Source organism: Triplophysa rosa, linkage group LG15 (genome assembly GCF_024868665.1).
Source record: "Triplophysa rosa linkage group LG15, Trosa_1v2, whole genome shotgun sequence".
Lineage (NCBI taxonomy): Eukaryota > Metazoa > Chordata > Actinopteri > Cypriniformes > Nemacheilidae > Triplophysa > Triplophysa rosa.
The window spans coordinates 16,226,378-16,243,957 of record NC_079904.1 but is presented as its reverse complement, the minus strand read 5'-3'; the positions used below and the strand labels follow the sequence as shown (position 1 = coordinate 16,243,957).

Here is a 17,580-nt window from a genome sequence, read left to right as displayed (position 1 = left end):
CTTTTTTGTTACCCCTGAACGCTGCCTGCAATTGGGTTCTTCCACCTGTTTCATGACAGAATTCAGTGCGTCTCAGTTGAGAATTATATTTCAACAGAGCAAAAAAATACAAAAGGAGTCCCTCAAAGATCTATTTTAGCATGGATTTTATCTTCAATTTATATTAATGATTTAGGGTGTGGGATTACCTCGGCTAAAATTCATCTCTATGCCGATGACACTGTTATTAATACTGTAGCGCACTCATTAAACCGAGCCGTGGAGCTTTAGCAAGAATCTTTTCGTTCATTACAATTGTCATTGATAAATTTAAAATTGGTTTCAAACTCTAAAAAATCAAAATATATGATTTTTTTCTCGTAGTAGTATCAAATCAGACTACCCTATTTTAACATTACAAGCAGAGTATATAGAAAGAGAACAAAATTATAAATACTTGGGTATATGGCTGGATGAAAAACTGGACTTTCATGTACACATTGAAAATCTTCTGAAAAAGCTTAGACCTAAATTGGGTTTTCTATATCTGTCACAGAGATCCTGTGACGAGACTTTTATTTTGATATAGACTCTGTCTTAAGCTGCACTTGCACACGCTACAACATATACACATTACATACATCTCTGATATGTGCATAAATTACATCAGTTAACACAGAAATGTTTGTAATCCCATCTATGTGTTATTGATGGATGCTACATGTTTGTAATCCTGCCTTAGACGTACTAAAATATTATTAGTTTATGTTATGCATTCATGTGTTTAAGAAATAAGCACGACAACAAGTTTGCATTTTAAGGTTTATTTCTTATGTTTCATATCATGCATTTACATACTCAAACAGATATACTTACGTACTGGGTCATCTATCCATTCAAAACAATGTAAGCCGAGACATGGGCAGACGCTATTTTTCTTTGTCCCGTTCCCGTCATTAGAAGGCGCCAACCAACTGTATAGTTGTGGAGGGGAGTCTGACATAATGTTCTTACATGGAGAATTAGTGAATACTATTTTCATGTGGATTATTTTGGTTGATTTATGCAAATGTTGAATGATAATTTTATGTTACAATGATTCATTTGTATGTATGTCAATATGAAGTATTTTAATCTTATTTTTCTTACTCTTTTACCGAACACGATGGTTTAGCCCAGGGGAGGGGCTAGAGCTATTTAAATGGCTCCTTGTACCATTGTAGGGGGAGAGTTGGCTGTTGCTGTTACTGCTGGAAAGAGTCAGAGCTCATAGAGTGAGAGAGCAGACATGGCTGTATAGTTTGGGCCAATTCGTTGGTTTATCTAAACTTAAAAATATTTTTCTATTTTGTTGTTTATTTTTTTCGTTTACTTTGCACTTTGTATATGGACTTGTACAAACACCTGCTACACATTGGGATTATACTGGCACTAATTTCTGGCATTTTAGCATTTTTCTTGCCTCCATAACCCCGGAGTGTGACCATCCAACTTGCCTGCAAAGGCTTTGGGGTTGACAATATCGAATCAAGAAATGTCTTCCCTATTAAGCAAGAAGACGAATTATACAAAGTTGTTTCCTTTCAATTTTAGATTATGGGGATATGCTATACAGTCCTGCTCACCATTATTGGCACCCTTCGTAAATATGAGCAAAGAAGGCCATAAAAATGTTTTATTTAAAAAATCTACAAAATTCCAACATTTCACATTGAAGGAAAACAATTTGAAGTGGGGGTAATTTCACATTGAGAAAAAAAAAATTCATTTCATATATGTTGGCCACAAGTATTGGCACCCTTGTATTTCATTCACCCCGCAACCTTAATTTATAAGAAAATCAGCTCTGAGTGTTTTCTTTTCAGTCTGATGAGGTTTGAGATTACATTGAGAGTCATCTGAGTCCAATCCTCCATAAAGAATTTCTTCAGATCCTTCAAATGTTGGTCCTCCCTCTTCTTCAGTTCATCCCACTCATTTTCTATAGGATTCGGGTCAGGGAATTGGGATGGCTATGGTAGGATCTTGATTATGTGTTCAGTGACCCGTTTTTTATTGATGTTGATGTTTATTTTGAACCAATGTGCTGATGGACGATCTAACCATGACCCATTATAATATTTCTAGCAGAGAAAGTCAGGTTTTGATTTTTTTACTTGTTGGTATTTGATATAAAACATGATGACATGTATCTGAACAAAATGTCCAGAACCTCTGGTATAAAAATAGGTTCACAACAATAAAGATTTGGTGACATATTTAACTGTGGACATGGGGCATTCTTTTATCCATGTGTGCACCAAACCTATCTTGTGTTGTCTATGTGTGTTAGTACGTGTGCATATTGTGTGTGTGGAGTGTTTTGTATGTGGGTATGTCTGTCTTCTGTGTTTTCAACCTTTTCTTGTTTTGCAGGTACAACTTTAATTATTTTGCTTATAGTCAATATGTCTCATGTACAGCTGCTTTGTAACAATGAAAATTGTAAAAGCGCTATATAAATAAAGTTGAGTTGAGTTGAGTTGTTGTTGCTGCCAAAAAACTCTTTTTCATTCCATATGGCCATAGACCCCAGTCCTGGTTGAAGTTCCAGTATGGCAGATTAATATGGTGCAGTTTATTTTTGCATAAGAGCAGAAGATTTGTTTCTTGAACAGTGTCCCAAACAATTTGTAGTGATGGAGGTGCAGTTTTCCTTTATTTTTTATTAAATGCTTTCTGACCCCAAAATTCAACTGATTACTGCAATTTTCCATCTGTGCTCTTTGAAGAGTCTTTGGCCACTCAAATTCTTCTTCTAGTTGTGCATTGAGACAATATAGACACACATCCTGTTTCAAGCTGATTTTCAACTTGGCATCCCTACACCCCCATTAGAAACTTGCGTTCCAGCAACCTGAATCTCCTTATGGTTCCCAAGTCCAGACTTAAATGTAGAGGAGACCGAGCTTTTTCTGTAGCTGGCCCTATGCTGTGGAACAATCTGCCAATAGAGGTCAGAGTGGCCCCTCTTTTCTCATTTTTAAATCTCGTCTAAAAACGTATTTATTCGATCTGGCGTACCATTAAGGATGTTTTTTCCACTGGTTTTTATTGTTTTTTTATTGTTTTTGCTTTTATTACTGTTTTTGTAGTTTGATATAAGATGTATGAGACCTTAATTGAAATGTACAGCACTTTGGTCAGTCGTGTGGCTGTTTAACAAGTGCTCTATAAATAAATGAACTTGAACTTGAACTCTTGATCATTGCCCTGATGTTGGAAATTTGTTTATTGTTTTAACTATTTCCTTAAAGCCATTTTGTGTTTTGTGTAGCTCAACAGAACTATACTGCACATCAGAACTATATTCTTTGGTTTTATCCATTGTGATAAATGATTAAGGGGGGTTGGGCTTTGTGTTACTAATATTTATTCTGCTGTGCAACAAGAAGTCATAACTGGACAACGTCATGTTTCTAGTCACCTTGGTGTGCTAAGAAAATGTAAATATCAATGAATGGGAATATACTTGGGAGGTATTTCACTCATAAGAATTTCTAGGGGTACCAATAATTGTGGCCAGTGTGTATTAGAGAAAAGAAATCTCAATGTGATATTCCCCCTACTTCAAATTGTTTTACTTTAATGAAATGTTGGAATATTGTATATATTTTAAATAAAAGATCAAAAGGAGAAACAATGTAGATTTATTTTTACAGCCTTCTTTGCTCATATTTACCAATGGTGCCAATAATAGTGGCGGGCACTGTATATGCATGCAAGTTTAACTCTACTAAAAAAGCTGGACTGTGTGTACCATGCTGCCCTACGATTTGTGACTGGTGCTTCTTTACGCACTCACCACTGTTCCTTGTATGAATTAGTGGGCTGGTCCTCCTTGTCTCAAAGGAGAAAAATACACATGTTGTTGTTCATTGCCAAGGCGCTGTTAGAAAAATTACCTAATTATATCTAGGGTAAAACTGCCTTTTCTTTGAATGCACCTTTTTTGTGGAATGAACTACAGAGCATCTTAATGTTGGAACAACTCCCTTCACTAAATGTTTTAAAAAATATCTTATGGACCAAGTTAAGGGAAACATGTAAATGATTTTAATGAACTTATTTGATCTCTTGTATGCACTAATTGTTTGATGTGTCTGTAGTTGTTTTATGTGAAACTTTTTATGCCTCTTCATAGAACATAAACAAGTTACTTTATTTTAATTTTCATTTGTCCATTTTTGAGGAATATGTACCGTTATGGATGCGACAATGCTGAAAATATCTGTGCTGTTAGTATTGTAAAAACCTTTGGTTAAACTAGATTTTCTTCATAGTAAGGTTGACATTTTAATGTAATTGGCCATTTCCTGTTTACTGTGGCATTGACATCGTTACTTTGCCACTAACCAATGAAAAGGTTTGTGGAGGGAGCAACATGAGTAACCTCTCCCAGACAAAAAAGTGCAGAAGAACACTGGAAAAACCCTTACTGTAATATTTGGCAGCTGGGGTGCCAGAATTTTTTTTGAAATATTGAAAGTACATGTTTTTCATGTTATTTTACACCTGACTTGTAAACTTGCAATCTATTTCTTTAAATCATCATTATTTTAACTGTATTTCAAAAATATGTAAAAATAAACAGTGAAAATCCGGTGAGTTATGGCTTCTATTCCTATTATTCCTATTATTGTTACTTGCACCTCATGTCATATGTTTAGCTTAGCATTCTCTGTCAGCTGCGAGGGTTTTATATGCGATAAATGCAGGGAAATAGTTAGGCTGACAGAGAAGATCTTAGAATTAGAGTCTCGTATCCAATCTTTATCTGAGGATAGTAAGAGTTTAACGACGATAGAAAACACTTTGGATGCGAGCAACATTAGTGCACACAGCTCGGTTCCGGTTGAAAATCCCCCGCAGCTGGGAAACTTCGTGACTGTGAGACGGCGTAGTCGCAGGACAAAACATCACTCGACCGTTCCNGTGGACAGACAGGAGGGTGTGAGAGACTGGTGTGCAAACTATGGGATCAGAATTGTTGCAATATTCTGAATAAATAAACTATGATCCGCAAATAAATATAGAGAGTTTCACAAACATTTTTTAAATCCACATATGCACAAAAAGCGAACCATTAATATATGTTAGACGTTCCACAAAAAGAAATGGAATTCACAAATAAATACAATGAGATTTGCAAATAAAAAATATTTACAAATTTATTTCAATGGCATTTATTTGTAGATCACTTTCTGCACATTTGTGAATCGCTTTCTGTGCATTTGTGGATCAGTGCACACATTTGTGGATGGCTCTCTGTGCATTTGTGGATTTTGAAACATTTCGAACGTCAAGACGTGCGCACAATCCACAAATAGGTGGACTCCGCCCACTATCTACGCAAGCCAATCGGGTAACTTCCGCTTTCGTTGTCCAATAGGGCACGTTCTAACTTCAGCCAATCACGTTTTGTTCTGCACTAAGATTCAGGGAGCTAACATGGCGGCTAGTGGCGGTCTAAAATGCGTGATATACTAAGAAATGTGAATGGCCTCTTCTTTATACTACTCAGTAATGATTGTTTGTGTTTCTATGCATTGTCCATATGTTAGTAACAAACGACTGAAACATTTATGACTTGATAACAGCGTGCAGGGACTGGGGTGGACAATCCCGGTGACTGGGGACTGATTTGGTCTGCTGCAAGCCAGCCGTTTTATTGTCTTTATGTATCAAAGTGATAAATTCCGATTTTGGCATTCGATAAAATATAATCTGTTTCCCCGATACTGCATGGGTAAGCAGCTAGTTCGCGCCGCACACTCAGCGTGGCGTGGAGTTTCAAGGTGCGCAGCGTTTGCATTGCAATGCGCACTGCAGCTGTCGGTGTAGGCTACTACCAGTATAACGATGGCAGAATTAACGTGGGGGAAATCATCAGCACTGTGAATTTCTATGTCATTCATAATTCAAAATAAAACGTCATTTAATCAGTCATCTCTGTTTATCCCATTCCTGAATGATCTCTGCTGCTGTGGCTAAACTGTTCTGAATACTGTCTAACTCTTTGCCATGAAAAAATGATCACTGTAAGAAACACTACCCATAACATTAACAATAGTAAGCGTTGTCTTTATAGTGGTAGCAGCGTAAGTAGGCTATATTGCAAGATGACCATGTGGGACAATTCTGTCCACAATTCCCCACACAGAAATACTGTAGTAGTATAATACATTTACTATCATATGAACAGCTCATATAAAGTTTCCCATAATAACGCAAAGAACATCAGAATTAGAAGGAGCTTTATTGCCCAAATGTGCTCTACGCACGAGGAATTTGTCTTAGTGACAGAAGCTGCCAGTGCACATACAGTTGAAAGTGACAAGTGACGAGACACAGGTAACAAAATAAAAAAAAAAAAATATGTAATAGACAATACACATATGAAAAAAACAATATATGTCAAAAGAGCAGCGGATGCTATATTGTATGCATGTGCTACATATATACAAGTTATAAGGTGCTTTATACAAATTGTGTAAGGGAATGGGATAGCTGTATGATATATTAAATCAGTAACATATGCATAATAAATAAATATGAGTATAAGTGAGTAGTTTAGTATTGGACATATTTATTGAACAGTGGGGAGAACATCATGGGGTAGATGACCTGAGGGAAGAAACTTTATTTGGCTGTTTTGGTGCTCAGTGCTCTATAGCGCCGACCAGACGGCAGCAGTTCAAAGAGAAAGTGTGCTGGGTGTGAGGGGTCCAGAGAGATTTTGCGAGCCCTTTTACTCGCTCACTCTGGAAGAGTAAAGTTCATGCAGTGGGAGGGTAGTACCAGTGATTCGCTCAACAGTCCGAAATATCCGCTGTGCTCTTCGCAGGTCTCGAGTGTTTGTATGTGTCCCGAGCATGTAAACTGAAATTGAGAGAGAATATGTCGCCTCTAAATGCAGCAAGTTTTAAATGACTTCATCGATCAACACAAAGTTACAATGGTAGAGAACTTTAATAAACTTGATCGCTTAGCAACCTTCAAAACAAGTCTTGTACGTCTCTTGATGTACACGACGTGGAGGAGCGATGTTTTTTATTAACAGACTGATTTGACCCTACCTGAGCATGCTTGTTTTTACTAAACAAAAACATGTAAAACAAAATAATTGCCTTTTGTATTGCAGTTAAAGTAGCCTAGTAAAAACAGGCTACTGACACATTTTTTATTAAAACTGCGCATCGTTCTGTTATCATTTTTATTGAGGTTCTGTAAATTTGCACCAACAAGCCCAAACAATTTGCTTTAGTTTTCATATGTTCATATTTTTCTTATATTTAACTTCAGCTGATGGGCTATACCTTGGTTCTTGCGTCTCATTCTTCAGTGTTCTGCATTTACCGATAACTAGACTACATAAAAAGTACTTATTTTGTTTTAAATTTATATCTTTATCATTTAAAAACCAACAATGTATGCTAACCCCATTTAGGAGCTTTTTTAGGCCTATTTGGCACTAAATATAGAAGGAATGCGTTTATAATATAGCAAACCGTGCTATTGAACTATAAAAAAGCCAATGTCACTGCAAGGAAAATTCCTTCACCGTGACAGCGCTACGTTCCCGACTACATTACAGTACATTACACGTCACATGTCTTTGGGATGTGTGTGAACGCACGCACACGTTCCAGAAAATCACTGGCAGTGTGAACCAAAATCAACCGATCCCGTCATCCCGGGACAAATCTTCCGCATATTTTCCGGGATCTCTGTATGAAAAGGGCTTTACTGAAATGCCATGTAATATCCAGTGCCTTTTGTGCATTTGTATGGAGAATCCATTAATATGTACATTTAGCTTCAATTCATTTTTATTTGGCAATTTCATATTTTGCTTCATACTTTTTTCATCGAAGAGAAGAGTTGTGTTGCCTCCCTTGCGTTCTTATTGCCCCCGTTGTTTTTTATTTGCCAATAAATAAATGAAATAAACAGTATTTTAAAGATGTCCTATGTGTCATTTAAAAGGCAGCAATATATACATAATTATAACCCAACAATATTGATTTATTTAGCACAAGGAAAAATGGAGACGTATATCGTATAACACGCTATATAAGATCACTGCCAGAACCCTTTTTATTAACTACAGTAAATTGATTATCTGCAGTTGTATACCAATATTTACTATGGTAAGGTTCGAAAACACAAATTTTACTAGGCCTACATCGTTTACTTTTGGGGTTGCTGTGTGAATTTGAGAATATATTGTGTGCACAAGATCGACATCCTTTGTTGTGGCAAGAGTTAGACAGTATTCAGAACAGTTTAGCCACAGCAGCAGAGATCATTCAGGAATGGGATAAACAGAGATGACTGATTAAATGACGTTTTATTTTGAATTATGAATGACATAGAAATTCACAGTGCTGATGATTTCCACCACGTTAATTCTGCCATCGTTACACTGGTAGTAGCCTACACCGACAGCTGCAGTGCGCATTGCAATGCAAACGCTGCGCACCTTGAAACTCCACGCCACGCTGAGTGTGCGGCGCGAACTAGCTGCTTACCCATGCAGTATCGGGGCAACAGATTATATTTTATCGAATGCCAAAATCTGAATTTATCACTTTGGTACATAAAGACAATAAAACGGCTGGCTTGCAGCAGACCAATCAGTCCCCAGTCACCGGGATTGTCCACCACAGTCCCTGCACGCTGTTATCAAGTCATAAAAGTTTCAGTAGTTTGTTACTAACATAAGGACAATGCATAGAAACACAAACAATCATTACTGAGTAGTATAAAGAAGAGGCCATTCACATTTCTTAGTATATCACGCATTTTAGACCGCCACTAGCCGCCATGTTAGCTCCCTGAATCTTAGTGCAGAACAAAACGTGATTGGCTGAAGTTAGAACGTGCCCTATTGGACAACGAAAGCGGAAGTTACCCGATTGGCTTGCGTAGATAGTGGGCGGAGTCCACCTATTTGTGGATTGTGCGCACGTCTTGACGTTCGAAATGTTTCAAAATCCACAAATGCACAGAGAGCCATCCACAAATGTGTGCACTGATCCACAAATGCACAGAAAGCGATTCACAAATGTGCAGAAAGTGATCTACAAATAAATGCCATTGAAATAAATTTGTAAATATTTTTTATTTGCAAATCTCATTGTATTTATTTGTGAATTCCATTTCTTTTTGTGGAACGTCTAACATATATTAATGGTTCGCTTTTTGTGCATATGTGGATTTAAAAAATGTTTGTGAAACTCTCTATATTTATTTGCGGATCATAGTTTATTTATTCAGAATATTGCAACAATTCTGATCCCATAGNATATGTGGATTTAAAAAATGTTTGTGAAACTCTCTATATTTATTTGCGGATCATAGTTTATTTATTCAGAATATTGCAACAATTCTGATCCCATAGCAAACAAACCGTGAGTGAAACACATCTGTCATCATGTGTCTGCCCTTTGACCCTTAGATGACGGCAACGAGAACGAGACGCTTCCTGAACCGCCCAACAGTCAGCTGAGCTGGAAACAGGGCCGGCAGCTGCTGAGACAGTAAGACACACACACACACACACACGCACACACACACACACACACACACACTGGGGATGTGCACGACTACACATTTTTAAAAGCTGCTAATAGGTTGCCGTCTTACAGAAGCTCAGTTTTATCACACAGAGATCAGATGTCTTTCTTATATATTTATAAATGCAGTTAGTATGTGTTTATATACTATAGTATATGTACTACATATAGTTATGTCATTTATATTCTATATTTAAATAGTATATGTACTGAATGTATATAAAGACGCACACTTGTACACAACATTTGTTATTTGCTAAATCTGGACCTCTGCCATAACAGCTGTAGAATATCAAAGCAGATGTTATTCTGCAGTGTACACATCATGTTTAACATAAAAAAGTGTAGCACACACACACACACACACACACACACACGAACACACTAAGCTGAATGACCCAACAGCAGTTTAAAAAAAAAACAGGAAGTTTTTGTGTTTAACACGTTTGCGTTTGGTGTGATTTAAGGGGGAACTATTATGTGTTACAGTTATGTGTGCGTGTGCGTGTGTGTGTGTGCGCGTGTCAGAGGCATTAATTGTGAATGAATGCTGGATTGTTTCTTCTCATTGAGTTTTGTGTGCCTGGTGAGAGACTGGTACAGCAAGAGACCGTACACTACTCTCTCTCTCTCTCTCTCTCTCTCTCTCTCTCTCTCTCTCTCTCTCTCTCTCTCTCTCTCTCTCTCTCTCTCTCTCTCTCTCTCTCTCTCTCTCTCTCTCTCTCTCTCTCTCTCTCTCTCTCTCTCTCTCTCTCTCTCTCCCTCTCTCTCTCTCTCTCTCTCTCTCTCTCTCTCTCTCTCTCTCTCTCTCTCTCTCTCTCTCTCTCTCTCTCTCTCTCTCTCTCTCTCTCTCTCTCTCTCTCTCTCTCTCTCTCTCTCTCTCTCTCTCTCTCTCTCTCTCTCTCTCTCTCTCTCTTTCTCTGCTAACGTAATGCTCGGCAAAAAGCGGTGCCTTAGAAGAGACATTTACAGTATATGAAAATCAGCAGAGCATGATGAAAGGTAGAAACACAAGATGTGATGATCATACAGTTTTATTGTTTCAAATGGATTACTGTAGTGGTTACAGTGGATGAGATCAGACTCGTTCTTTACAGGTTTTGTGAGATCAGACATGCTCTTACAGGTTTTGATGAGATCAGACTCATTCTTTACAGGTTTTGTAAGATCAGACATGCTCTTACCAGGTTTTGATGAGATCAGGACTTGTTCTTTACCATGTTCTTGTGAGGATCAAGATACGCTCTTACCAGGTTTTTGATGAGATCAGATTTATTCTTTACAGGTTTTGATTAGATGAGACATGCTCTTACAGGGTTTTGAATGAGATCAGACGCGCTCCTTACCAGTTTTTGTGAGATCAGGCATGCATTCTTACTGGGTTTTGTGAGATCAGATACACTCTTACAGGTTTTTGTAAGATCAGACATGCTCTTACAGGTTTTGATGAGATCAGACTCGTTCTTTACAGGTTTTGTGAGATCAGATGTGCTCTAACAGGTGTTTATTGTGAGATCAGATGCGCTCTTTACAGGTTTTGGTGAGATCAGACATGCTCTTACAGGTTTTGATGAGATCAGACTCATTCTTTACAGGTTTTGTAAGATCAGACATGTCTCTTACAGGTTTCGATGAGATCAGACGTGCTTCTTGACAAGGTTTTTGTGAGATCAGATGCACTCTTTACAGGTTTTGTAAGATCAGATGTTCTCTTACAGGTTTTGATGAGATCAGACTCGTTCTTTACAGGTTTTGTGAGATCAGATGTGCTCTTACAGGTTTTGTGAGATCAGATGTGCTCTTACAGGTTTTGTGAGATGAGATGTGTTTTTGAGATCAACAGCTCCTTACAGGTTTTGATGAGATCAGACGTGCTCTTACAGGTTTTGATGAGATCAGACTCGTTCTTTACAGGTTTTGTGAGATCAGACATGCTCTTACAGGTTTTGATGAGATCAGACTCATTCTTTACAGGTTTTGTAAGATCAGACATGCTCTTACAGGTTTTGATGAGATCAGACTCGTTCTTTACAGGTTTTGTGAGATCAGATGTGCTCTTACAGGTTTTGTGAGATCAGATGTGCTCTTACAGGTTTTGTGAGATGAGATGTGTTTTTGAGATCGTTCTGCTCTCTTGATGGCAGTTGTGTTAGAGCAGCTGAAATCAGGAGTGTCACAGTTATTGTTGTTTGACCATTAATTTGAATAAGTATTAACAGAATGTATGAATATAAATTGAAAGTGGCCCTCTCGCTGAGTTAATAAGCAATCTGAAGTGTAATAACCTTTAGTCTCTCCAGCACTGACCAAACGCAACATAAACCCACACATGAACATTTCTCTCACTCACCCTCTGGTGTTTGTTTCTGTCCTCTTCAGATACCTGCAGGAGGTGGGCTACACAGACACCATTCTGGATGTGAAGTCCCAGCGGGTCAAAGCTCTGCTCGGACTGGCAGCAGACAGCGGAGAGAGACCCGGTGATCAGAGACAGGAACCCATGGTGAACGGAACTGAAGCGTCCTCACTGAAGGACAGCAGTAACACCATGATGGGGTCAGTGTATATCACAGTAAAGACACATCGTCTCAGTTATCTGTCTGTGTCTGTACATGACATGAGCGGTGCGGTGCGGTGAGACAGACGGAAGTGATGGTGTGTAATATGAAGCAGTAATGGGATGAATGAGCCTCAGGATATGAGCTGCTCATATGAAGTTTTGTTTTTACTGTGTGTGTTTCACACGCATGTGGATTTCTGCTCGCAGTAAACCAGAGATGTCCGACTCTGCCACGGTGCTCGAAGCCTTCAAGTTCATCGAGAAAGCCGCTGCAGAGTTCACTGATGAAGATGAGGATGAAGACAGTGAAGGACAAAACAAGACCATCATGGAGCTCGCCACCGTGAGTTCAGCTACAGTCGACAAATAGTTTTCTTCAAGTCTTACTTGTTTCAACATAGTTGAATTTGGGATGTATTTTAGATGTGTTAGCATGTGAAACGGTACGCAGGGATAATCATGTAACGACAGGATGACATTTCACAATTTCACTTAAAAAATGTATAGAAGCAAGTGTAAAAGGATTTTGTGAATTTATGGTGAATTGTTTTCTTTTACTGAATTCATTTAAAATCAGATCGAGTACAAATGATTGAGTGCTTTATGTGAGAGAGGAAGCGTTGTAAATGTTACTGAAACACACATTCAGCTTCATGAGAAACTCTTCAGAACATCACACCAACACAGACAGACACACACCAGCTGTCATCACTAACACATCTCTCTATCTCTGTGTGTGGTGTAGATGGTGAGGAGGAAGGTGTCTCCGTCGCCCTCCTCTTCCTCAGCAGATATGAGCGATGATCTTGACACTGACGAGGTTCTGAAGGGTTTTGATTTTCTGGCTAACAGTGAGGACATGGAGGGTCCCACTGAAGCGCCCCCTGCTGGAGAGCGAGCTGACTGGGGTGAGACTTTCTGCTCTGATATTTCATCTTAAATAAAAACAGAAACGTGTGTTTGTAAATTCCTCACAGATAAACTTTCTCACGGGAGTTTATTTCTAAATAGCTCCACATCAAGTGTCCCTGTAGATGATTGTGTTTGATTTGCTGTCTGTCTGTGTGTTTCTCCACACACACACACACACACCCCTGAAGAGAATTGGACTGATTTTTCTGTCATCCCTGTACGGATCGATCGGCATCATGGCTTTAAATCTCAAGCAGTTGTTTCATGACGTGAGCTCTGTTTGTGTGTGTTTAGGGCCGTTTACACAGAAGTCTGTTCACAGTTTCAATAAGAGATGAGAGCAACTTCAACCGCTGGGGATGCAACAAAACTTTATTATGCAAATGAGCAGTGGATTACAAACAACAGTGCGATGGCATCTTTAAATGTCTGATCTTATTTTTACGTGTCTGGTGGCATCATTCATTCGTTTTATGGGATGTTTCCACCGAGTGTTTCCCGCATGAGAGAGAGGAGCTGATCATCAGGCGTGTAACGTGTCTTCCTCCCTCCCTCCCTCGTGTAGAGAAGGAAGAGAAGAGCCCTTTGTCTGAGGCGTGGGACGTGGATGAGGGGCTGATCTCTAAACTCAAGGAACAGTACAAGAAGGAGCGCAAGGGCAAGAAAGGGGTGAAGAGTAAGTCGGCCGGGAGCTCTTTCACTCGCCGTCTCCTCTTTCTTTACTTTTATACTTCTAGTGGTGAACCCATATCAGATCTCACTCAATCATGTCCAGCTCTCATTTCACCCCAAAGATAAGGAAGAAGTCAAGGGAATTTTTGTGTTAGAAAACCAAACACACCACCACCACCCAGATAGCTTTTCCTGTAATGCTCACGGACATTTTCATTTGTTTTTAATTCTGTAATTCTCAACATGGTAATGCAGTTCTTTTCTCTTGTTTTACGGTAATAGTGAGTGGAATTTAAAGGAAGTAAATACAAGCGTGGTGTTTCAATATTTGTATTTTAATATTTTACATGGCAGAAATGTTAATGTTTTAAAATATAGACTTTATTTTCTTTGCATGTTTGTCTTGTGATTGTTTTATGAGTGAAATATGTTCTGACAGGTTTAGTAAAATACACCCGTTTCTTCATTCATGTTCATTTCTACTGAAATGCTAAATATCTGCCGTTGAAGGATGTGATCAAAAATATCGGTTCATCACTGGTTCTTCTAATCTATCTCACACTTTCTTTCTTAAACTCTTTCTTCGATTGACCAAAAAGCAAAAACCAGCAGCTCTCTTCAGTGGTTCACCATCACACCTGTCTGTGTTTGTGTGTCTGTCTTTTCTTCAGTTTTCCCTCTCTGTTGTGTTTACCTTCAGTCTTTTTTTACCCATCATCCTTTCTTATTCAGGAGTCTGGTGTCACGCTGCCTCTCCTTCACATTCTCATTCCTCTCATTCTGCATCGTTTTCATTTCTTGTGGAACATTTTGTTCAATGCCACACTGACTCGTTTAGTTGGTTTTCCTGTTGTTTTTCCTCTCTTTTGATTGGTGCTCTGAGAGGGGGTGTGGCCCATCTACACTGCCCTTCCCATATTTACTAGGTTTTCATTTTGATTTTCTGTTTGAAGCGAGTCATTCCATGCAGACAGATTTAAAACGACTGGTGTCATGCCAAATCTTACGCTCCAATAAATCTTCCTCAGACCCCAAGGGGAAGCCGTCTTTAATGCCTGATCAAAATTCGACACTTGTCCTGTCCTGTTACATAATATTGAAATATTTAACAGCCAATCATGTACTGCACACAGAGATCTGTGTAGTGTTATTATGATATATATTTATTTTCTCGAGATATTTGACTGTGGTTTGGATTTGGCACAGCATCAGTCAGTGATGTGTGACTGTAAGAGATCTAGATAAAGTGCGTTTCTCTTCTGTCTTTAGGGCCCAACAGGTGTAAACTTCAGGACATGTTGGCTAATCTCCGTGACGCTGAGGATTTATCATCCATTCAGCCTCCGGTGGCACCGCCGGTTCGCCCGAGTCTGCCCCGTCTAAATGAGCATCAGCTGGGCCGCACGGACGAGGGTATTTCTAAAAACACTCAGACACATTTACTCCTCTACAAGCTACATGTGCTTGTGTGTTTACGTGTGTGTGTTTCAGTTGAAGCCATGACGTTCCCCCCCTCCTCGGGAAAGTCGTTTATCATGGGGGCAGATGAGGCTCTGGAGACTGAACTGGGTCTCGGAGAACTCGCCGGTCTCACGGTGGCCAATGAAGCTGAGAATCTGTCTTATGATGTGAGTTAACAGATCATGGCCAGATTTTACTATAGTAAACAATACAGCACAGAGCTGAAGTATCACTGCACATTGTAATCTGTGTTTGACTAATGTGGGTTTTACACTGGACATCATTCATCGTCTCATGGCGTCACATCAGTTAATTTTAACACGTCGGTTTGCGGCTTCACGTCCCACCCCGCTCTAATATTTCCTTTTCCTCAGATCACCACCAACAAAGATGCCCTGCGCAAGACGTGGAACCCAAAGTTCACGCTGCGGAACCATTTTGACTCCATCCGCGGTCTGGCGTTCCACCCGGTGGAGCCGGTCCTGGTCACCGCGTCTGAAGATCACACGCTGAAGATGTGGAATCTGCAGAAAACCGCTCCAACCAAGAAGTAAGAATACTGCTGAATCTTTTGTTGTGTTATTACATTCAGATGGTTCTTGATGTTCTCCTGTGTTTGTGTGTTCAGATGTGCAGCTCTCGATGTGGAACCCATCTACACGTTCAGAGCTCACAGGTTTGTGCGAATCATATCCAAAATCTGAATCTGAAAATGAATCGGACGTGATGTCTTGAGCCTCTTGTTCAAACATGTCTGATGTTCTTCTGTGTGTCTCTGTCATAGGGGTCCGGTTCTGTGTGTGGTGATGAGTTCTAATGGAGATCAGTGTTTCAGCGGTGGATTGGATGGAACCATTCAGAGCTGGAACACTCCCAATCCAAACATCGACCCGTATGACTCGTATGGTACGTTCCTGTTTAGATGTGACTGCAGGTAATATGAATGCGTAGTGTACATGATTGCTGACTTTATGTCTTGTGTAGAGCCGTCTGTGCTGCGGGGGGCGCTGAGTGGTCACACAGATGCTGTGTGGGGATTGGTCTACAGCTCGGCTCATCACCGACTCCTGTCGTGCTCTGCGGACGGGACGGTGAGACTGTGGAATGCTGCGGATACCTCACCGGCCATCACAGTCTTCAATGAGAGTAAAGGTATTACTGCAGTGGACCGCTTTTAAAAATATTCAATGTCCATTTATTATTTATTCTTGGGTTGAGAATATTAGAATTAAATAGAAGTTTGTGCTGCAGTTAGCTTCTGATCGGTCCATTGGACATTGATGTGTGACAAAAGTTAAAACGGTTGTCAAGCAAAATACTGAAAATACAGAAGAATTTTTATACAGACTAGCAATGAAAACAGTTGTGTAGAGACGCTGTGGGAATCAATCAGTCTTAAATGTTCTTGTGTCGTACAGAAATGGGCATCCCATCATCTGTGGATCTGGTGTGCAGTGATCCCGCTCACATGGTCACTGCGTTCAGTAACGGCAGGATGGGCATCTTCAACATGGAGACCCAACAGCTGATTCTGGAGCTGGAGTCCCAGTCCGCCGGCAAACCTGGTACCTGTTCAAAAACTTCACTTACACATACACACTGATGAGATGAAACTGAACTAATTGCTAAATGCTATTAGATTATTAATGATAATCTTAAACTATAATTTATTTTATTATTAAGTTTATTTATTTTATTTAGCCTTGTTGTGCAAGTTCTCTGGAGCTTGTGCAGAGGCAGCAGCTTTTGCCAGAGGGGAACTGGAATCCCCTGGTTGGGCCTGGGTTCTCCTGAGGTTTTTTTTCTCGATTAGAGTTTTGGGTTCCTCGCCACCGTTTGCATACTGTTTTTGCACTATCTGCCTGGCCGGGGGGGCTGCTTTAGAATTTTAAAGTTTTACTTAATTAATATTGCATATAGGAATTTATAGTCTGTTATATTTGACCTGTGCTTCTCTCTCCTTTATCCTAAATGTGTGTTCTCACTGAGCGTGTGTGTGTGTGTGCGTACTTGTCTGTGTACGTACGTGTGTGTGTGTCGTGTGTGTGTGCGTGCGCATCCGTGTGTGTGTGTGTGTGTCTCTATGTCTATGTGTGTTAGTACGTGTGCATATTGTGTGTGTGGAGTGTTTTGTATGTGGGTATGTCTGTCTTCTGTGTTTTCAACCTTTTCTTGTTTTTGCAGGTACAACTTTAATTATTTTGCTTATAGTCAATATGTCTCATGTACAGCTGCTTTGTACCAATGAAAATTGTAAAAGCGCTATATAAATAAAGTTGAGTTGAGAGTTGAGTTGAGTTGAAAATCTTTTTTATAGTGTACAAGTTGCAAAAGTGACATTGTTGGCATTATAATGTTTGCAGTATCACTATTGTT

The 17,580-nt window shown here is 39.5% G+C and overlaps 1 protein-coding gene across 1 annotated transcript in view; it reads left to right on the top strand.

Annotated features, from left to right (window-relative positions):
• Window positions 1-17,017, top strand: part of LOC130566090 (striatin-like) — a 22,010-nt gene extending 4,993 nt beyond the window's left edge. The window contains exons 4-15 of the mRNA XM_057353312.1: window positions 9,482-9,563; window positions 11,979-12,155; window positions 12,367-12,502; window positions 12,905-13,067; window positions 13,637-13,747; window positions 15,013-15,156; window positions 15,235-15,371; window positions 15,579-15,754; window positions 15,833-15,880; window positions 15,989-16,110; window positions 16,189-16,356; window positions 16,623-17,017. Coding sequence (XP_057209295.1) covers window positions 9,482-9,563; window positions 11,979-12,155; window positions 12,367-12,502; window positions 12,905-13,067; window positions 13,637-13,747; window positions 15,013-15,156; window positions 15,235-15,371; window positions 15,579-15,754; window positions 15,833-15,880; window positions 15,989-16,110; window positions 16,189-16,356; window positions 16,623-16,807 — 1,649 coding nt within the window. The 3' untranslated portion in view covers window positions 16,808-17,017. The remainder of the gene's footprint in view (window positions 1-9,481; window positions 9,564-11,978; window positions 12,156-12,366; window positions 12,503-12,904; window positions 13,068-13,636; window positions 13,748-15,012; window positions 15,157-15,234; window positions 15,372-15,578; window positions 15,755-15,832; window positions 15,881-15,988; window positions 16,111-16,188; window positions 16,357-16,622) is intronic.
• Window positions 17,018-17,580: the final 563 nt, after the last annotated feature.